The sequence below is a fragment of the Microcaecilia unicolor genome, chromosome 8 (genome assembly GCF_901765095.1).
Source record: "Microcaecilia unicolor chromosome 8, aMicUni1.1, whole genome shotgun sequence".
Classification (NCBI taxonomy): Eukaryota; Metazoa; Chordata; class Amphibia; order Gymnophiona; family Siphonopidae; genus Microcaecilia; species Microcaecilia unicolor.
The window spans coordinates 36,168,720-36,191,496 of NC_044038.1; the positions used below are offsets into that span (position 1 = coordinate 36,168,720).

Here is a 22,777-nt window from a genome sequence, read left to right on the forward strand (position 1 = left end):
GTAGTGGACTTTATTGATCCCAGGTACATAGCTCCCTTCCCTTGGGTGCTGAGCCCCCTCAAAACCTACTCCCCACAACTGTACACCACTACCATAGCCCTTATGGGTGAAGGGGGCACCTACATGTGGGTACAGTGGGTTTTGGAGGGCTCACCCCTTACCACCACAAGTGTAACAGGTAGGGGGGGGATGGACCTGGGTCCGCCTGTCTGAAGTGCACTGCACCCACTAAAACTGCTCCAGGGACCTGCATACTGCTGTCATGGAGCTGGGTATGACATTTGAGGCTGGCAAAAAAATGTTATAATTTTTTTTTTTTTTTGGGTGGGAGGGGGTTGGTGACCACTGGGGGAGTAAGGGGAGGTCATCCCCGATTCCCTATTTGGTCAGTTTGGCCACTTTTTTGAAGCTTGGTCCTGAAAATAAATGGACCAAGTAAAGTTGGCCAAATGCTCGTCAGGGCCGCCCTTCTTTTTTCCATTATCGGCCGAGGGCAGGCATGTTTTAAGCACGCTCCCGTCCCGCCTTTGCTACGCCTCCGACACGCCCCCTTCAACTTTCGCTGCTCCTGCAACGGACTGCAGTTGAGGGCGGCCAAAATCGGCTTTCGATTATGCCGATTTGGCCGCACTGAGAGAAGGGCCGCCATCTCCCGATTTGTATCGGAAGATGGGCCACCCTTCTCCTTCGAAAATAAGCAGGATAGTTATCAATGTGGGTTACTCTGAAGGCATGTTATTTCTGGGGCTACCTAAGACATGTTATTTTACCATTAGCTCGTTCTATTTTAGCATAGATCCCATTTTATGCAGTGAGGGGTTAACAGTAAAATATCAACATAGGCTACCATTAAGATGTGTTAACTTTCCCGTAGATCTTACTGCATAAAATGGGACCTTTGCTAAAATAGCCCAAGTTAGAGGTAAAATAATACATCTTAATGCCCCTGACTCATGCTGTTTTAGCAGAGGACCCATTTTAAGCAATGAGACTTAGTTACTAAGAACTTGGGTTAGCAGTAAAATAACACATCTTAATGGTAGCCCACATTGATAAAAAGAAATGTCTCTAGAAATTGAAATCACTGCTATATGTAATAAAAGTGAGCTAAGTACAGTGCATTCGAGCCATTGTGAGGTTGGCTCTTAGGCATTGGTGGAAAGAGGCATTATGACAACCCCAGAGACTAAAACGCTTCACACTAAGGTGGGGGGAGTTATCAACATGGGCTGCTATTAAGATGTATTATTTTACTACTAACTCCTGCTATTTTATCACAGGTTCCATTTTATACAAAAGACCTAAGGCTAGGTTTACTAAGCGGTGCTATGGGCGTGTTAGCGTTTTTAACGCGCGTAAATGGTGTACACGTGTTAAATGCTAACGCACCCATAGAAATGTATAAATTTACAGGCACGTTAAAAACGCTAACACACCTTAGTAAACATACCCCCTAGTTATTAATAACTTAACATGTCTTTAAGGGAGCCCACATTGATAAGTTTCCTCTATGCCTTTAGATGTTTAATTGTTATTTTATATCTTATTCTCAATTTGTATAATTGTTTTTCTTGGACTGTAGCTTACACTACAGACTTTGTAAGCCACTTTGAGCCTGCAATCAGTGGGAAAATGTGGGATATAAATGTAATAATAAATAAATAAATAAAATAAATAAAAAAGAAATGTCTCTAGAAATTGAAATCTTTCTATATGTAATAAAAGTGAGCCAAGTATAGGGCAATCAGCCATTGTGACATCACTAACGAGGTTGGCTCTTAGGCATTGGTGAAAAGAGGCATTATGACATCACAATATTAGTTTTGGTTACCAGAGACTAAAACGCTTCACACTAAAGTGGGGGGAGTTATCAACATGGGCTGCTATTAAGATGTATTATTTTACTGCTAACTCCTGCTAGTTTATCACAGGTTCCATTTTATACAATGAAACCTAGTTACTAATAACTGGTGTTAACAGTCAGATAACATGTCTTAAAAGTAGCCCACATTGATAAGTTTCCTTCTTAAGTAAGGAAAAAGAAATGTCTGTAGAAATTGAAATCACTGCTATATGTAATAAAAGTGAGCCAAGTGTAGGGCAATGAAGCCGTTGTGACATCACTGATGAGGTTGTTTCTTAGGCATTGGTGGAATGACTCATTGGGGCTTACATTAAAATGACACATCTTAGTGGTAGCCTACGTTGATAACTTCCATTCTTAGAGAACTGCTACTAGATATAATTCTAAGACCTGAGCAAACACTATTACACTTAGAGCAGTGCCACCAGAACAGGATTCAGAAACAAAATAAAAGCCCACTGTGATGGCAAAGATGTGATATTTGTATTATTGGCTCTAACCCTCGACTTCTCTTCACCACATTGAACTCTCTCCTCAAGGTGCCCCCTCCCCCAACTCCCACTTCATTATCTCCTCAGACCCTTGCTGAATTCTTTCACGAAAAGGTTCAAAAGATAAACCTTGAATTCTCTACCTCGCCACCTCTCCCTCCACTAGTCCGTTCCCCTCTCTCTCCTTCCCCTCATTCCTTTTCCTCCTTTCCTGAAGTTACTATAGAGGAAACTACACTTCTCCTTTCTTCCTCAAAATGTACCACCTGTTCCTATGATCCCATTCCCACCCACCTTCTTAATGCCATCTCTCCTGCTCTTATTCCTTTTATCTGTCACATTCTCAACCTCTCACTTTCCACTGCAACTGTCCCTACTGCCTTTAAACATGCTGTGGTCACACCTCTCCTTAAGAAGCCTTCACTCGACCCTACTTTTCCCTCTAATTACCGACCCATCTCCCTCCTCCCTTTTCTCTCTAAATTACTTGAGCGTGCTGTTTACCACCGCTGCCTTGATTTTCTCTCCTCACATGCTATTCTTGACCCACTACAATCTGGTTTTCGCCCTCTCCACTCAACCGAAACTGCGCTTACTAAAGTCTCCAATGACCTATTACTGGCTAAATCCAGAGGTCTCTATTCCATCCTCATTCTTCTTGATCTTTCCGCTGCTTTTGACACTGTCGATCACAGCATACTCCTTGATACCCTGTCCTCACTTGGATTCCAGGTCTCTGTCCTTTCCTGGTTCTCTTCCTACCTCTCCCTCCGCACCTTCAGTGTTCACTCTGGTGGATCCTCTTCTACTTCTATGCCTGTCGGCGTACCTCAGGGTTCTGTTCTTGGTCCCCTCCTCTTTTCTATCTACACTTCTTCCCTTGGTTCATTAATCTCATCCCATGGCTTGTCCTACCATCTCTATGCTGATGACTCCCAAATCTACCTTTCTACCCCTGATATCTCACCTTGCATCCAAACCAAAGTTTCAGCGTGCTTGTCTGACATTGCTGTCTGGATGTCTCAACGCCACCTGAAATTAAACATGACCAAAACTAAGCTTCTCAGTTTTCCCCCCAAACCCACCTCCCCACTCCCCCTGTTTTCTGTTTCTGTTGATGGCTCTCTCATTCTCCCTGTCTCCTCAGCTCAAAACCTTGGGGTCATCTTTGACTCTTCTCTCTCCTTCTCTGCTCATATCCAGCAGATCGCCAAGACCTGTCGTTTCTTTCTTTACAACATCCATAAAATCCGCCCCTTTCTTTCCGAGCACTCTACCAAAACCCTCATCCACACCTTTGTCATCTCTCGTTTAGACTACTGCAATCTGCTTCTTGTTGGCCTCCCACTTAGTCACCTCTCCCCTCTCCAATCGGTTCAAAACTCTGCTGCCCGTCTCGTTTTCCACCAGGGTCGCTTTACTCATACTACCCCTCTCCTCAAGTCGCTTCACTGGCTCCCTATCCGTTTTCGCATCCTGTTCAAACTTCTTCTACTAACCTATAAATGTACTCACTCTGCTGCTCCCCAGTATCTCTCCACACTCGTCCTTCCCTACACCCCTTCCCGTGCACTCCGCTCCGTGGATAAATCCTTCTTATCTGTTCCCTTTTCCACTACTGCCAACTCCAGACTTCACGCCTTCTGTCTCGCTGCACCCTACGCCTGGAATAAACTTCCTGAGCCCCTACGTCTTGCCCCATGGCCACCTTTAAATCTAGACTGAAAGCCCACCTCTTTAACATTGCTTTTGACTCGTAACCACTTGTAACCACTCGCCTCCACCTACCCTCCTCTCCTCCTTCCTGTACACATTAATTGATTTGATTTGCTTTATTTTTTGTCTATTAGATTGTAAGCTCTTTGAGCAGGGACTGTCTTTCTTCTATGTTTGTGCAGCGCTGCGTACGCCTTGTAGTGCTATAGAAATGCTTAATAGTAGTAGTAGCTGCTGTACAGCTACCTAAGAGTAAAAGGGCCCCCAAGAGTTGCTCTGGAGTTTGTTTAATTCTCATATGCAATAATTAGTGGGCTTATCACATCCTTGGGTTTTTTTTCATATTCTATTTACCATATTTTCACTTAAATGCTATAGAAAATAAAATGTTACATAGATGTCTCAAATATTATTCAGTCAACTGTGTACATACCCAGATCCCCCCTTAATGCAGAGCTGTCAGTTTGCCTTCTCTAGATGTCCTCATTGAAACCTTGTTGATTTATTGCTTCCAAAGAAACAATCATGTTTCATACTTTTTAATCATCTACATGACATGTTCAGTGAAGGACTGAAGAAGGGATGTGAACATGGTAATTACAATGCATAACTCATGTACTAAATTTGACTTAATATAATGCAGCTTCTATGCTTTTTTGGTAGCTTTTTCTACAAAAACTTCACTGAATACAATTATTTTTGCCAACTGGGTCTTACACTGGTGAAAAATATTCTATTATGGTTTTTGGAAGTTTAAGGAGCAATTTTATAACAGGTTGACTAGGTTAATAGGGCAGGGAAGCACCTGTTTTATAAAGATACTTAGTTGCTAATGTGTCTTTATAAAATACTAGAACAGAAGAGTTGATTCTGTTTGGGGGGAGGGGATGGCTAAGTGGACCTGTTAGCTAAGCATTTGAAAAGTTACGATTAAGCCTATGCAACGTACTGCTTCTGTTTAATAGGCATGATTTAAACCTAAAATACTAGAACAAATCCTGAAAAATCTGCCCCTAGATTGAAGCAGTGGTGTAACCACTTAGGGACCTGGGCCTCCTCACTTTGAGCTCAGGCCCCATCTAAACCTACACTGCACCTATCAAATGGCTGACAGGATTGCCAAAGCCCCACCAGCCAAAGAAATTCCCTGCCGAGCTGCTCTCCTCCTTATGCTGCTGAAGTAACCTGGAAGTCGGCAGGGTGCCTCCTGATGCCGACGCCGGGACTCCTAACTTTGCGCAGAAACTGAACATACTTGGAGAGTCCCGGTATTGGCAGCTAGAGGCACCCCACCGACTTCTGGTTTACTGCAGCAGCGCGAGGAGGAGGGGAGCAGCTCGGCAGGGAATTTCTTTGACTGACAGAACTTCGGCATCCCCGCCAGCAAAGGTATTATTATTAACGCGCCGGTTAACGCGCCGGGTGGGTGGGGGAAGGGGCTATATTGCCCCTTCAGTCCACCTCTGGGCCCCTCCAAACTTGGTAGAAGGCACAAACGTTATGCATGCTCAAGCACAAAGTGCATACTTTATTAGAGTTTGATATAGCACATTTCAGAGGTCATTAATCTAAGCCATTTACAAATAAGAGGTAAAGAGTGCCATTCAATTAATAGGAGAGAGACAGGTCAGTTGGAGAAGGAACCTAACTGAGAAAAGAAAAGAATGGAGGAATCCCACAAAGTACGGAGAGAGACAGACACAGATATAGAATACTGGTCTGGGGACCTTAGCAAATGCTCATATCTCCGGAGGCTTCCCAACAAGCCAGTGAGAAGAGAGGAGCAGCGTGGGCAGATGGGAAAAATTTTCCCCACCCCAAATCGGCCCTAAACCAGCCCAAAACCCACCCAAAGTCAAACCCCGCCCCCGCCGTCACCGCCCCAACGTCACCTCTGATGTTGTTAGCCCCGCCCCTGACATCACCTCTGATGTCATTAACCCCGCCCCTGTTGTCAACCCTACCCCGGAAAAGCTTCTATTGGACCAAATTGGACCAATAGAAGCCCCAGAAAAGCTTCTATTGGACCAAATTGGACCAATAGAAGCCCCTGAAAAAAGCGCAAACCCCGCACAACTGCAACAAAAAAGAAGCCCAATTTCCCGCAGCCCGCAGCCTTCAAAAATTTCCAGCATCCTGGCTTAAAAACCAGCCCAATTGGGTGGGAAACCCACCCATTTGGCAACACTGGAGAGGAGTCTTCAATCTGGATCTGAATTTTCTGTAAGAGGGTAAAAAGCAGAAGTCAAGGGGCAGGGCATTCTAAAGTGCTGAGGTAATATAAAAGAAAGCAAATTGCCTAGTAGAGTCTAGCCGAGCAGGGTAAACAGAAGACATAGACAAAAGGAAATAATAAACCGATCACAAAACCAAGGAGGAGGGGTGTGTGGCGTGATCATGGCAGCAAGGTACAACAGAGGACGTGTGTGAAGCACTTTATGAACCAATGTCAGAACTCTGAACTTAATCCTGTAAGGGACAGGAAGCCAGCAGTAGAGGCCTGGGCGGGAGGGGGGGGGGGGGGGGGGTAATGATGTCATATTTCCAGGCATGGGAAAGAAGTCTAATTGTGGTGTTTTAAACACACTGCAAGTGTTTGATCAGGGCAGCATTGAGGCAGGCGTAGATGATGGTATGGTAGTCTAAAGACTGTGGACCCGATATTCTGCGCTATTTAACTGGCCAGGAATGGCTCCTGGCCGGTTAAATAGCGCTTAGCTGGGTAATCACTAATATTCGATGCGAAATAGCCAGATATCTCCACTGAATACTAGCACTTAGCGGCTAACTGATAGCCAGCTATCCGCGAATATTCAACTGCTGGCTGTCTAACTTTAGAGGGCACATTTGACCACTGTTAACTTAACTGGCCAGCGCTGAATATTCACATAGCCAGTTAAGTTAGAGCAAGCCAAAAAAATTCCAAGTATTCAACACCAGTCACCAGAAATGGCCTAACGGCACTGCCTGACGCCGGCTGAATATAGGGAAGGGGTAGGCGACCAACACATAAAGAAGAGTTAAACAGCCCAATTCATCAAGGAATGAATGGACTGCATGAAAGTGTTGCAGAGCAGTGAAGCCGATTTTGACAGTAGAGGCTACCTAAAGTTAGAAAGAAAGGTCATAGTCAATTTGAACACCCAAATGTCTGAATCAGCAAGAATGAGAGGTTTACCACACTAAGGGGAGGTCATCTAGGGAAGGAGAAAAGGAGCAGCCTGTGAACCAGGCCGCAGTAGTTTTAGACATATTTAGGACAGTTGGTGCTTTTGGAGCCAGTCAGACACAGTATCAGACAGTGCTGTAGGGGGCTAAAGTCTAAAGCCCTAGAATCATGTTAGGAGACTAGAAGGATATCATCAGCACAGTAAAATGCAATCACTGCATGGTCCTGAATGAGAATAGTTAGGGGACAGAAAAAAATGTGGAGAAGAAGAGGTGCTAAGATTGAGCCCTATGCTACACTTTGGGGCAGAGGTGTGACAGGGAACTAAATGAAGGCAACATAACAGTAAGGAATCTGTTAGACAGGAAGTCAACCACTGAAGGACAGTCCCAGGCTAGAAAGCCTAGCCAGCAGCAGATCATGCACATACGTACTTGTTTGGTAAAATACGCGCATATGTCATGACTCTGCCTGTGATCTGCTCTGACTCCTCCCTGAGCAAACCAAGTTTGCACCAGCTTGCACTGCATATAATTCTAGGCATAACTTTAATTTTATAAGGGGCCCTTTTACTAAGCGGCGTAAGCGTCTACGCGCGCCCATCGTGTGCCAGAATGGAGTTACTGCACAGCTACTGCGTGGCCCTCGTGGTAATTTTATTTTTTTGCGCGCGCGTCTGCTACGCGCGCCCCAAAACATATTTTTTATTTTCTGGCATGCGTCAGCTACGTGCACCAAGTGGCATTTGGCGCGCGTAGGTCATTACCACCCGGTTACCATGTGAGACTTTACCACTAGGTCAGTGGCTGGCAGTAAGGTCTCAGACCCAAAAAGGATGTGCGGCAATTTGCGTTTACGCGTCTACACTACCGCAGGTCATTTTCAGCGCACCTTTGTAAAAAGGACCCCTAAGAGTCCATTTACATGCCTAAAACAGTGCTGAAAATGGTTATAAAATTACCCTCTTAGTGAACTTCATTCCACGGATGTGCCTTGTGACTTTGTACAAGTCACTTAACCCAAAATTGCCTGAGATACAGACTTAGATTGTAAGCCCTCCAGGGATAGTGAAATACCTACTGTACCCAAAAGTAACTTGCCTTGAGCTACTACTGGAAAGATGGCGCTAAAGCCATATAAAATATGAATAAATACAAAAATCCTTGTTTATGACAGTGATAAAGGGCGCTTTCATGCACCCCAGCTGGCAGAGAGTTGGGTCATATTCCCTTGTGGTCATACTTTTTCCTCTTGTAGGTTGGTTCAGAAGGAGAGGCCGAAGCTGCTTTGTAAATTTTGAAGCAGTATTTCTACCCTTGAGGCTGAATAAAGCTTGACTCTGACTTGCAGTAACTTGTTAAAAAAAACCCAAAACTAAACAAAAGCACAGTGTCAGTAAGAAAAACAAATGTCTTGATGTGTGAATCCATTTGCCCTTCTTCTGGAATCATTTTGGCTGTTATCTTATCAGATAAAACACTGAAGGAGGCACACTGGATTGGTGCTGCTTTCCCATGAAGTCTGGTTTTCTGGCCGGTGCTGCCTGTTCCCACAATCCTTACATTCTCTGGGCATCCGTCAGTGTCTACAAGGAGCAATTTTCAAATATGAAAGCATGTGAAAAGGCATTCAAGCCAAAACTCAGCACTCTCGAGGGACCGTGACCTCTGAAATGGACCATATTCTGACATTTTCACAGGCTACTTGAAGGGAATCCAGCAGGGTCACTCCATATAGTAAACTTCTAAACAGCCTTGATTTCTTCAGTTTGATTTATGTGGATTGCTTTTATTAGGTGCTGCTGGGGGGGGGGGGGGGGGGAGATTAACACAGTAGACATGATCAATCAGCGACTGCGGAGCACTTAATATAACGTTCCATGCCAAAGGCAGCAGTGATTACAGATGATTAGAGAAAGTATTTGTTCTTGTTTGTTTTGTTTTTTATGGTAGCAGAAAATGCTTTTTCTTTGCTCCTGGTTCCCTGAGCAGGAGGGATGAGCGCAGGGAAAACAGTTTCAGTTCGTTTTTGGATTTTCAGCCGGCCTTCCTGATTTTCTGGCATTTTATGGTTGGTTTCACACAGATTCGTTTCAATTTAAAAAATGATAATACGCATTAGAAGTTTTTAATGTGTGCACGTCCATTTTACACGTGTTAATTCATATGTTAACACACATTAAGGGGTCCTTTTAGTAAGCTGCACTAACATATTTAGCACGTGCTAAATAATAACATAGTAACATAGTAAATTACGGCAGAAAAAGACCTGCATGGTCTATCCAGTCTGCCCAACAAAATAAACTCATATGTACTACTTTTTGTGTATACCTTACCTTGCTTTGTACCTGTCCTTTTCAGGGCACAGACCGTGTAAGTCTGCCCAGCACTATCCCCGCCTCCCAACCACCAGCCCCGCCTCCCACCACCAGCTTTGGCATAGACCGTATAAGTCTGCCCAGCACTATCCCCGCCTCCCGCCCATAAGACGCCCATAGGAAGATAGTGGGAATTTTATCATTTAGCGCATCATAGTAAAAGGATCCCTAAATTTGTATTCCATGCACTTACACTCAGTGCCGTAGCGAGGGCGGCTGACACCCGGGGCGGGTCGCCACTGCGCACCATCCCCCCCCCCCGAGCGCATTTTTAATTGATTTAAAAGCGAGAGGTGGGCGGGAAGGCCGATCCGCCCCCGAGTCCACGTCGCTGGGAGCTGTGTCAGCTCCGTTGGTTCCTTGCGCTCTCTGCCTCAGAACAGGAAGTAACCTGTTCCGGGCAGAGGGAGCAAGGAACCAACGGAGCGGACACCCCCCCCCCCCCAGCAGCGTGCACCCGGGGCGGAACGCCCCACCGCCCCCCTTCCTATGCCACTGCTTACAGTAGCATTCTATAAGGGTAGTTACATGCATAATTGTGGATATAGAATTTGTTCTTAGCACACAGCATCCCAGCACCTAACTTCAGGCAACCTGTAGAGAATTACGCCTAAAATGCAGAACCTGAGAATGAAATAATAAGGGTAAAACAAGGAAATGAGGAAAAGATGAGCACTATCGCTTAAGGCACCCCTTAAGTCCCACTACCAGCATTCCTAACCCCACTATCAGGTGAATTTTCAAAAGAGAAGGGCGCCCATCTTCCGACACAAATCGGGAGATGGGCGTCCTTCTCACAAGGTCGCCCAAATCGGCATAATCGAAAGTTGATTTTGGGCGCCCTCAACTGCTTTCCATCACGGGGACGACCAAAGTTCACGGGGGCGTGTCGGCAGTGTAGCGAAGGCGGGACTGGGGTGTGCTTAGGAGATGGGCGTCCTCGGCCGATAATGGAAAAAAGAAGGGCATCCATGACGAACACTTGGGCGACTTGGTCCATTTTTTTTTCACGACCAAGCATCAAAAAGGTGCCCGAACTGACCAGATGACCACCGGAAGGAATCGGGGATCACCTCCCCTTACTCTCCCAGTGGTCACTAACCTCCTCCCATCCTCAAAAGAATTCTTTAAAAATACTTTTTTGCCAGCCTCAAATGCCATACTGGGCGTTCTTGGTTTCCATTATCGCCAAAAATGACCTAAGGATGACCATCTCTATGGTCAACCTAAATTTCATGATTTGGGCATCCCCAACCATATTATCAAAACGAAAGATGGACGCCCATCTTTTTTCGATAATACGGGTTGCCCTGCCCCTTTACAGGGCCGTCCTGCGAGGACGCCCTTATGAAAACTTGGGCTTCGATTATGCCCCTCCATGCCTCTTTGCGTCCAGAAAAAAAAGCTTAAGTGGAAGAACTCAAAGAAAAGATTATTATTGCCAGCAAATTCAATGTAACATTTACACGGATATCAAAGCAAAAACGTTACCTCCGGAGCAAGGACTTTCTGTCACGTGGACAGGAACCACTTTCTGCACTCCTGGGTAGATTTTATAATATCAGGAAAACCCCAAAACTGCTTCCCTATATATATATACAGTGGGGGAAATAAGTATTTGATCCCTTGCTGATTTTGTAAGTGTGCCCACTGACAAAGACATGAGCAGCCCATAATTGAAGGGTAGGTTATTGGTAACAGTGAGAGATAGCACATCACAAATTAAATCCGGAAAATCACATTGTGGAAAGTATATGAATTTATTTGCATTCTGCAGAGGGAAATAAGTATTTGATCCCTCTGGCAAACAAGACCTAATACTTGGTGGCAAAACCCTTGTTGGCAAGCACAGCGGTCAGACGTCTTCTGTAGTTGATGATGAGGTTTGCACACATGTCAGGAGGAATTTTGGTCCACTCCTCTTTGCAGATCATCTCTAAATCATTAAGAGTTCTGGGCTGTCGCTTGGCAACTCGCAGCTTCAGCTCCCTCCATAAGTTTTCAATGGGATTAAGGTCTGGTGACTGGCTAGGCCACTCCATGACCCTAATGTGCTTCTTCCTGAGCCACTCCTTTGTTGCCTTGGCTGTATGTTTTGGGTCATTGTCGTGCTGGAAGACCCAGCCACGACCCATTTTTAAGGCCCTGGCGGAGGGAAGGAGGTTGTCACTCAGAATTGTACGGTACATGGCCCCATCCATTCTCCCATTGATGCGGTGAAGTAGTCCTGTGCCCTTAGCAGAGAAACACCCCCAAAACATAACATTTCCACCTCCATGCTTGACAGTGGGGACGGTGTTCTTTGGGTCATAGGCAGCATTTCTCTTCCTCCAAACACGGCGAGTTGAGTTCATGCCAAAGAGCTCAATTTTTGTCTCATCTGACCACAGCACCTTCTCCCAATCACTCTCGGCATCATCCAGGTGTTCACTGGCAAACTTCAGACGGGCCGTCACATGTGCCTTCCGGAGCAGGGGGACCTTGCGGGCACTGCAGGATTGCAATCCGTTATGTCGTAATGTGTTACCAATGGTTTTCGTGGTGACAGTGGTCCCAGCTGCCTTGAGATCATTGACAAGTTCCCCCCTTGTAGTTGTAGGCTGATTTCTAACCTTCCTCATGATCAAGGATACCCCACGAGGTGAGATTTTGCGTGGAGCCCCAGATCTTTGTCGATTGACAGTCATTTTGTACTTCTTCCATTTTCTTACTATGGCACCAACAGTTGTCTCCTTCTCGCCCAGCGTCTTACTGATGGTTTTGTAGCCCATTCCAGCCTTGTGCAGGTGTATGATCTTGTCCCTGACATCCTTAGACAGCTCCTTGCTCTTGGCCATTTTGTAGAGGTTAGAGTCTGACTGATTCACTGAGTCTGTGGACAGGTGTCTTTCATACAGGTGACCATTGCCGACAGCTGTCTGTCATGCAGGTAACGAGTTGATTTGGAGCATCTACCTGGTCTGTAGGGGCCAGATCTCTTACTGGTTGGTGGGGGATCAAATACTTATTTCCCTCTGCAGAATGCAAATAAATTCATATACTTTCCACAATGTGATTTTCCGGATTTAATTTGTGATGTGCTATCTCTCACTGTTACCAATAACCTACCCTTCAATTATGGGCTGCTCATGTCTTTGTCAGTGGGCACACTTACAAAATCAGCAAGGGATCAAATACTTATTTCCCCCACTGTATATATAAAGCATTATCACTCTGGAAATACACGTGCGGAATAGAGTGTTTGTCGTAGACAAAGGTGACCAGCAATGTAACCCAAGAAACTACTTCATCCCCAGATTGTTCCAGCTAAGTCTAGGCCTTCTCACCCTCCTAGTCAATCTGCTCTCTTCTCTCCCCAACAAAATGTAAATCCTGTTTACTGGGGGGGGGGGGGGGGGGCAGCTGCTTCAGGTATCTTCACAATTTCCCTTAAAAAAAATGGAGCCAAACTTGCAAAGGGAAAGTGCTAAAAACATAAATGTAAACGTCTGTTAAAGTTTTCCAACTTTTGTTTGATAACCAGTCTGTCCTGAAGTAATCATTTTTGTGGCTTGGAAACCTCATCAATTCAACCTGGTGAGGTAATTCTCCCATCTTCTGTGATCAAGCTGTTGCCAAGATGTCTTGTATTTGCACTCTAGAAACTGCTAGGGATGGGCAGCCCAAACATCTCCATGTTGGTTTGCTGCATTGTTTGTTTGGGTTAGTATTAATTTTCATTCCTGGGGCAATGTCATTAAGAGTGTGCACGCTGTGCAAAGAGCGCTCACTAATTGCACTGTTTTAGAAAGAATTTGCCCTCTTTCCCAGTACTGTGCACATGTGCAATTGTTTATGCACTGTTGGGGAAGAGTGCACACCCTTTCTGAAATAGTGCACTTAGGTTTCTGCACATTTTCATTCCTTAATGACATGAAACAACATGGGATAGGTTGTTGACATTTTCCATGTCACTGCAAATAACAGCCCATCCATAGAAGCCAACTGAGCTGATGAAGAAGCAATAGAAGAAACAGCTTTATGTATAGAAGTTAGTGCAGACCAAATGGAATGAAGCCTGAGAGTGTCAGACTTCTGCAGTTTCAGTAAAGATAGTAATAAATGCAGAAAGTCACTAAGCGTTGAGCAAGACAAGCATTGATTCCCATATCCCTCCCCCCCCCCCCAATGTTTCAGCGACTTCACCGGCCTGAGGAGCAATATTTGCAGGGTCAGCCCTACCACTGGACAGACTAGGCACCTGCCTAGAGCAGCAGGCTTCAGTGATACTGAAAAACTCTTCTGACCCTTCATTAAAACAAGCAACCAGGAGTCACATCCTTCAAACCTGGAACCTGCCCCTTCCCCCAGGCTACCTCGTCTTCCCTACCCTTTGCGCTATAGGAGAACCATCCCTGTACCTGTTGGCAGTAGGGTATGGCTTGGCCTGGCCTCTTCCATGCCTGCGCCATCCATGCCACCTCTGGTCTCTCTCATTCACAGCACCTGGCAGCACTTAGCACAGACTGTGACCTCACAACCTACACCACTACACTTCAAGGCCCTACCTCTCCCCTCAGGATTGCCCTAAACACTGCCTGAAAAGGGAGAGGACCCCACTCAGGAAATTCCCTGAGCAGCACCAGATGCACAGAGAACAGTATAGGCCTAGAAAAGATGCAACAGATATAACTAGGGAAGATGCGGAAGAAATGCTGGTCAGGGAGGGTTGTGGAAGAGAAGGTGAGATGCTACACTTAAGGGGAAGAGAAGGTGAGATGTTGGCTACCTGGGGGTAGGGAGAGAACGCTGAGATGCTGACCACCGGGGGGGGGGGGGGGGGGGGGTAGAAGGCAAAGAGGAGATGTTGGCTACCTGAGGGGGCGGGGGAAACTAGGGAGAAGAAGAGAAGGGAGAGATGCTGGAATACGTGGAGTAGGGCCTTGAGCCCCTGGAGCACATAGCTAAAGGTTTGCTTAGGTTGTCAGATACCCTTGGACAGGCTCTGAATAATAATAGCTGTTTCTCCAGTCAGCAGCATCTCAGACACTAGTTCCCGAGTCCTTCTCATGAGGGCAACACCCACAGGGACATCAACTGTGACCTCCCCATCCTACACCATTGCCCCCACTCCAGGCAGCAACACCAGGCTTTTCTTGGTAGCCAGCATTATAGTCACCATAGCAGACTTTGCACCAGGCTGAACAATATCTCGCCCTTCAAGCTGTAGGCAGCACCTGCCTTCAAGGGCGCCGCTATGGTGCTGTGCCACCATACCGCGCCACCCTTGGGGGTTTAAATCTTTTATTTACCTCCGTCCCAGCGGCCGCGTCATTTCAAAGCCCTGCCCATCTCTAGCCTTCCCTCCCTTCGTGAGTTCGTTCCTGCAGAGTCCCGCCTTCTGACGTCATTTCCTCGAGGGCGGGACTCTGAGGGAACGAACTCACAAAGGGAGGGAAGGCTAGAAACGGGCAGGGCTTTGAAATGACGTGGCCACTGGGACGGAGGTAAATTAAAAAAGACTTAAATCATGCAGGGTGGCAAGAAGAAAAAGGGGGATGTTGGGGGGAGAAGAGGGCGGGCAGGTGGCTATAAATGGGAGGGGGATGGGGCGAAGGAGAATCACTGGACAGGGGCAGGGTGGGAGAAGAGAGAAAGGAGATGGGGGGGCACCAACTGATAGTCTGGAGGGGGCGCCAGAGACCCTAGGACCGGCCCTGCCTCCCACCTCCAACAACTTGGAACTGCCTTGTAGTCCTTCCCATTGTACTCTGTTATCTAGAAGACACCATTTCAAAACAATTAGGGGTACTAAACTCAACCAAGATTATCCCTCTCTGAACACAGTGAAGGCATTTGCTCAATAATCAGGGTGCTCAATCACCCAAAGGAGCTAGGGCCCTGCATTTCATTGACTCATCTTGAGGAAGGCAATGCCATGAGATTAAATACAGTAAGACATTGGCCTTCACTCTCTCTGTGCTGTATAATAATTGCCTTGCCGTTGCTCTCTGTATTTACATTAAACTTAAAACATGTGCTTAATTACCACCTGCAGTCGTTGGGCTTTAATTAAATGATTTGCTGTCTTATTGATTTTAGCCAGAATTACACGGAAGCTGAACTTGTGGTAACTATTTTGCTGCTTGACACGCCGAGCGTTTTTATGGAAGAGCGGTTTATAAAAAGAGAAATCATAAATAAATACTGGGCACTTCTTTGCAACTGACACGTTGGATTATCTCATGCAAACACTTTACTCAAGCCTCTGTTTCCACATTTCCAGTGCACTTGACCATAGTGGTTAAGACGAAAGCTAGCTGGCGAAAGACCATTACTCGACATTGATGCGCGGATTGTTTTTCACTTATGAAATACTGCTAGTGCTTTGTAATCGTAAACCATCTCTGAACATTTTGCTTGAAACAGCAGGCAAAATAGTTTCATGCAATTAAAGTCATGGGTTTCGATTTTTGTTACTTGTACAAAGTTAGCTTCACTGCATAAAAACTTAACAGGAGTAAATGACAGTAACATATTTGCTTTCTCTCCTGACATTACTTTACTTCCCCCTCCCCCCCCCCCCCCCCCCAGCCTCTTTTGACAGGGAGCAGCAGCAGCAGCTTGTGATGTCATGATATACAGACAGGCACTGCCAAGCAACCTGTGTGTGTGTGTGTGTGGGGGGGGGGGGGGTGAGGCCATATGCAGAGACTGGTTGTGAGGCCTCATTTGCATAAATAGTTTTATATGTCAGTAAGGGCCAAAAAGAAGGACCACGAGCGAAATCCACAGTTCCTCATGTGTATGGCTGGTCCTGCAGCCAAGAAGACACACTACTTACACACAGATGTCCTCAGTTCTTCTCTGGGAATATGAGCTATGTTTTCTGATTTGTTTGAAGCGACCAATGATTTATCGTAGCTCAGTTGCTGGGGGTGGGGAAGGACAATGCCATGGGACCTTGAGACTTTCTTTATAATGTATTGCTAATTGCTTTTCTCCAAAGACCATTTTTCTTTGGAAAATCCCATTACATTTTTCTTGTACAGACTTTGCGTAATTGTCAGTTCCTTTAGGGTGATCACTGACAGGGCATTTAGCCTTTGCACTGGGATCACAGTTAGGAAAAAAGAAACAGGAAAGGACTGCACTGAGCTAATGGATGGGAAATAGTGGACTGAGCTGTCTTATTGGAAAACATGTTTATTGCATAATTATTGTCAACTTGCAAACCTTTGTTTTTTTTTGCACTTGCATTAAAAAACCTATTTGTGTTTAGTTTTCTTACCATTCCCTCATAAGTTGTCAAGACGCAATACTTTGTCAGTTGTGAAATTAAACTGGAGAAGTGCTGCTGTCTGATGCCTAGCAAAAATCCCATTTGGGTTTTATTTTTCAGGCTTTCTCATCCAGTGTACCTTCTGCTGCTCTGTTAATGAACTCTCAAACTGAGACCGGCAGACACACCCTAACATCAGTGTTTCCCAAGTCCAGTCCTGGAGTACCCCTTACCAGTCAGGTTTTCAGGTTGTTCATATGAACTTGATTTGCATATACTGCCTCCATTATATGCGAATCTCTTTCATGCATAGTCACAGTGGATATCCTGAAAACCTGACTGGCAAGGGACTGGACTTGGGAAATATTGCCCTGTATCAGTGGTTCCCAAACCTGGTCCTGGAGGCATCCCAGCCAGTCAGGTTTTTAGGGTATCTACTACTACTACTTAGCATTTCTATAGCGCTACAAGGGTTACGCAGCGCTGTACAAGTTAAAACATGGGGAAGGACAGTCCCTGCTCAAGAGAGCTTACAATCTAAAGGTAACAAGCTATGTAGTCAGTGTAGGTATCATGAATGGGGAAGGTGGTTAGGCGCCAAAAGCAAGGGAGAAGAGATGGGCTTTGAGTAAGGACTTGAAGATGGGCAGGGAGGGCGCATGGCGTATGGGCTCGGGGAGTCTGTTCCAGGCATAAGGTGATGCGAGGCAGAAGGGGCGGAGTCTGGAGTTAGCGGTGGTGGAGAAGGGTACAGATAGGAGTGATTTATCCACAACGAATATTCATGAGAGAGATTTGCATGCAGCAGGGGCAGTATATGAGGATTATTTGAATAGATATGAGTGTTGATTTAGAAGAACTATTGTGGATGGTAACTGGAAAACTGAATTATTAACTCCTTTGGGGAAATGGACTGTTGCTCTAAGAAGAGTGACCACTGAATTGTAGGTCTGGAGATGACTTTTGAGGAACATGAAAATGAGAATTGTGTCTGATGTTTAGATTTTTCAATACATGTGAAGTTATTCTGTTCAGTGTGATTGGGAGTAAGAGGGAGGTGTGGATGTTGGTTTGTGTGAACAGTTCTAAAATGTGAATGACATGATGATAATGTGAATTAAACATTTAATAAAGCTTGATTATTAGAACAACGGTTGTTGAAGATAGTGTATAATATACATATTGCAACCAATTATTATATACCTAGAATGTAACGCTGTTAGATGAATATTCATGGTGGATATTCTGAAAACCTGACTGGCTGGGGTGCCTCCAGGACCAGGTTTGGGATCCACTGCCCTAAATCATTGGGTAATATGGACAGATTCCTGTTGTAGAGCTCGCATCAGTGGTTCCCAACCCTTTTTCTCCCAGTTAGAAGCCCTTACCGGCCACTTATTTTGTCGGCACTAATGGCTCCTGTGCTAACTCTGCACTAATCAGGCAGCAATTTTCCTGTGCTACCCAATTAGCGCAGGTCATGCCTATTCTACGCCTCCATGCACGCCCCCTCACTAAAAAAATATTTGATATTTTGTAGCGCGGGATTGGTGCTCGGTGATCCAAGTACTACCATGGGATACCTGAGCGCATGTCGCGGTTGGTGCTTAAGAGGCCCCCTAAGTATTTGATTTGTACTTTACATATTCTCCTTATGTTCTATGGGTGAAGTATATATTAGTAACAGTTTATTACCCGCCTTTTTAAATTAAGCCCAAAGATGGGGGAAGCATTAAAATAAGAGAGAAAGCTCAACAGAGCCACATCACGCTTAAAGCAGAACCTGAGAAAAGTGAAAAATCAATAATCCATTAAAGTAGAAAAGGCTTACTGTAACAGCTGTTTGCTTTGTTGAATCCGTTAGGGAGTCTGAAGAAGTAATTAGAGTGCAAGGAATGTGTTCTCTTAGGTTTACAAATGAGATCATCCTCCGCCAACCTCAACCCAGGACGTGCAGGACGTGCAGGACGTCAGACGCACAGAAGCCCTGCAGAGCACAGCGAAGATCAGCTGGAGCGCGTCTGTGGGCCGCGCACGCTGGAGTCAGAAGACAGCACTTTTGCTGGCGGGGGTTCGGGTGAAAGGGGCCCGGTGGCGGGTGGGACTGCGGCGCCGGGCCCCCCTTGGAGGCCCGGGCCCTGGGAATTTTGCCCCCCCCCCCCCCTCGACGGCCCTGATGGTGGAGCCAAATTGGCAGGGATCAGAGCTGACCATAGAAAACCCATGGAATGGATTAGAGGGAGCCCAGCGAGACTGGCAAAAATGATCAATGAGCCCTGTGTGGGTGGTACTTTTTTTTTCTCAGATTTAACTGGATATGCATGAACTGCCTTTATTACATGCATATTTCTCTCATGCATATTCATTGTGGAAATCCTGAAAAGCAGACAAGTTGGGTTGCAGAAGCAACAGGGATCTAGGGCTGCTGCTATCACTAGTTTTGCACGTGTTGCAGTCCAGCGGCACTGTCTTCCCCCCCCCCCCCCTCCCCCTTTCTAAACCAGCGTCCGAGTTAAGTTTAATCTTGGGATGCTGGAAAAGGATTTGTTTCTTTGTTTAGGGATGAAAGCCTGCCCCGGTCTCCGAATGTGCTCATCATCAGACTGACGTCAAGCATTTCCTCAGCCTAGGGCGGTGTTTTTTTGGAGGGAGAGCCAAAGACCACAGCAGCAGTCTCGCTGGGGAGGCTGCTCCTGCAACAACTGCTGGATTTATTTTTAACTGCTTGACTCAGTGCTCGTCAGATGTGCTGAGCAGCGAGCGAGCTGCATTCCGACAGAAAGAAAGAAGGAAAGAAGGCAGGGCAGGGGAAGCCAAAGCTGCGGCTCAGGGAAAGGAGGAGGAGGAGGCGGCGCAATCCTGACAGCCTGAGAGAGCGAGTGCAGCCGCAGGTCAGTCTGCCACCAGAAGGGGGACGGTGATGATGGCTGCTGGCGGGCGCTCCAAGACCTAATTTACCGGCAAGCATCAGGAGGGGCGGACAGGCCACGGGCATTTAGATGCTATTGAGCAGCTCAGCCTGCGTTTTCCGCTGCAGATCGATTGGGTTTCACAGCGCCGGATGGTGCCGTGCTTGCACGACTTTTTCACCATGATCGACAGTTCTAAGAAGCAGCAGCAAACGGAGCAGCAGCACCAGCAGGAGCAGCAACAGCAGGGCTTCCCTGAGATTTTCCTCGCCGGGGATTTTGATCCGCTGAAAGAGAAGGAATGCCTGGAAGCGAGCAATCAGAAAAGTCTCAAGGAAGGTCAGTGAGCTTGTGATTACAGAAGGGATGCTGGGGGGGAGCAACGAGTGCAGACGTGATTTCAGACTGCATGTATGTTTCATCCTCATTGTGCATCAAAATGTCTCTTCAGTATCTCCGTAATGACGATGCTGCATTATTACAGACCGGTTCCAATAATTCCCCTTCCCAGCCAACCACACCACTTCCCTTTCAATTTCCTTCGCTGAGAAAAAGGGCTGGAAAACGGATATAGCCACTTTTCAGGTCATGCTGGCTGGCCTGTTCTTATGTTCAATTCATTTCACGGTTGTCAGTGTGGGCAGATTATTTAGGTTAAGGGGCAGGGCTGCCTTCTGAATCCTCCATCAGCTGGAGTTATTAGATCACATCTGTGCTGTCTTCTCCCTGCTGGGAAAGACAAGGCAGATTCTGCCAAGGGTTTTCAGGCATCCTAGGCAAACAGGTTTGTGACCCCCCCCCCCCTCTTAAAAAATTAGCAAATACTTTGTATATATTTACATAATGAGAGCAATTTCCAAAGGACATTTATACAAGTGAATAGTAAATTTGAAAAATGCCCAATTCCCTCCCCTCGCCCCCCCCCCAGGTAAAAGTACATACTGATAATTCTTTGAATTGTCTGGCTGACCTGATGAACTCAGCAGCTGTCTGCTAACTCCTCCAGAAGCTGCCGCCCTAGGTGACCACCTCGTTTGTCTTATGGTTGAAGCAGCCCTGGTTTCTGCTTGTTCTTTTTTGCTGCAGCCCCTTAGCGTTGGCTTTCTGCTGTATTTTGTGTGAAGGCGAGCCACAGTCCTTGCACTTGATAAGGTTGTTTTGTACGTTAGGGCCACAGATCAAAATCAAACACGAATGGATTTGGGTGTTTTGTAACAAGTCTCGTCGCGGTCACTTTTTGTAATGAGTTCCTTTTGCTGCGCTGATCCCTAGGACTAGAGATATTGTCAGCAAACGCAAGGAAATTTCAACTTGCCTGATGTAAAATTTAACATAATGGAGGTAGTTTTGAAAAAGGTCACCGAAATGTAGGCAGTACATTAAGCATGAATTCTGTATCGTTAATTACTTGCTTAATTGCTGTCATAGAATACTAGGATAAATCTGCGTTTAGGTGCGGGTGCTTATGCTACGTCAGTGGCTGGTGGGAATAACCGTGACTAAATGTTGCAGTTGCACGTTTAACAGTATTCTAGAATCTTAGCGCATAAGTGCCTGGCACGCCCCTCCTATGTACAATGCCCCCTTGCCCCCTGTGCTGTCCCCTGGATTCTACATATAGTGCCCAGATTTGCACACCCAAATTTGAGCATGCATCTAAGGTACATGCATAGATTAATAGAGTAATGAGCCCTTAACTATCAATAATTGGTGCTAGGAACCAAGTCAGTTGGCTCTCATTACAATTTTAATCCACATTTGGCTACGTGCTATTCTATAAAACACGGCACCTAACTCTCCTAGCATGTATCTGAAAAGGAGCGTGGCCATGGGCGTGTCAGGGGCATTCCAAAAAGTACCACGTGTAGTTATAGAATACAACCCCATAAGAACATAAGAATAGCTATACTGGGCCAGACCAATGGTCCATCTAGCCCAGTATCCTGTTTCCAACAGTGGCCAAGCCAGGTCACAAGTACCTGGCAGAAACCCAGTTAGTAGCAACATTCCATGCTACCAATCCCAGGGCAAGCATTTGCTTCCCCATGTCTGTTTTAATAGCAGACTATGGACTTTTCCTCCAGAAACTTGTCCAAACCTTTTTAAACCCAGGTACGCTAGCCGCTGTTACCACATCCTCTGGCAAAGAGTGCCAGAGCTTAACTTGGGCACCAGCATTTACACCAGGTTTCAGCAAGCATAAGTCTGGTGCCTAAAGTTAGCTGCTGGAATTGGCACTAAGCTGATTTTTCTGCTGCCAAATTTTGAGTGCTATTTCATAGAATTTCCTCCTATAGCTTTTGTATGCTAGAGGGCAGATGCTCAAAACTCCGGCGCTGCTCAGTAGAGCATCGGAAAAATACCGCCACAACAGCTCCCTAATGCTCAGTGTGTAATGACATTTAAATTTAGGCATGGGGGCAGCACTGAGCATTAGGGAGCTGTTTTGAGTTCTGCAGGAGAATTGTACCTTGACCACATGCCCAGGTACAACTCAGAAAAAAGTCCTGACCTGTCAAACCTGGTGATCCAGTGGACCCCAGACTCCCCACCCCCTCAAGGACATAACTGCCTGGTAGTCTGGTGGACCCTAGACATTTCCCCCCAGAAAATAAATAAAACCATGGTGGTACAATGAGACCCCTGGCAATGCCCCTCCATCCCAGACTAGCCCTGGTGGCCTAGCTGTGGTTCCCCCAACCCCTTCCTACCTTGACGGAGGAGGAACAGAGTCCTAGTCCCTTCTCCTGCTGGGCACAGCCCATCAAAATGGTGGTACCCTGCCCTCCCTGGTGCATCCTGGGATGCACTGGGTGGGGTTTAACTACCTCCTCCAAGGTAGGAGGGGGTTGGGAGGCCACCGCTAGGCCACCAGAGCTAGTCTTCCGAATTGGAGTGGGGGGGGCATGGCTAGGGATCCTACTGGACCACCATGGTTTTATTTATTTTCGGGGGTGGGGGGGTCTAAGGTCCACCAGTTCTCTATGGCC

General features: G+C 46.2%; 1 protein-coding gene across 5 annotated transcripts in view; it reads left to right on the plus strand.

The window, feature by feature from the left end:
- Positions 1-22,777, plus strand: part of MRTFB (myocardin related transcription factor B) — a 308,685-nt gene that overhangs the window by 164,898 nt on the left and 121,010 nt on the right. For 3 of the 5 annotated variants that reach the window (XM_030212474.1, XM_030212478.1, XM_030212475.1), the window contains exon 1: positions 19,785-20,126. The exons of the other annotated variants lie outside the window; for them this stretch is intronic. In XM_030212474.1, coding sequence (XP_030068334.1) covers positions 19,940-20,126 — 187 coding nt within the window. In that variant the 5' untranslated portion in view covers positions 19,785-19,939. Of the gene's footprint in view, positions 1-19,784; positions 20,127-22,777 lie in introns of those variants that run through there. 5 annotated transcript variants of the gene reach the window in all.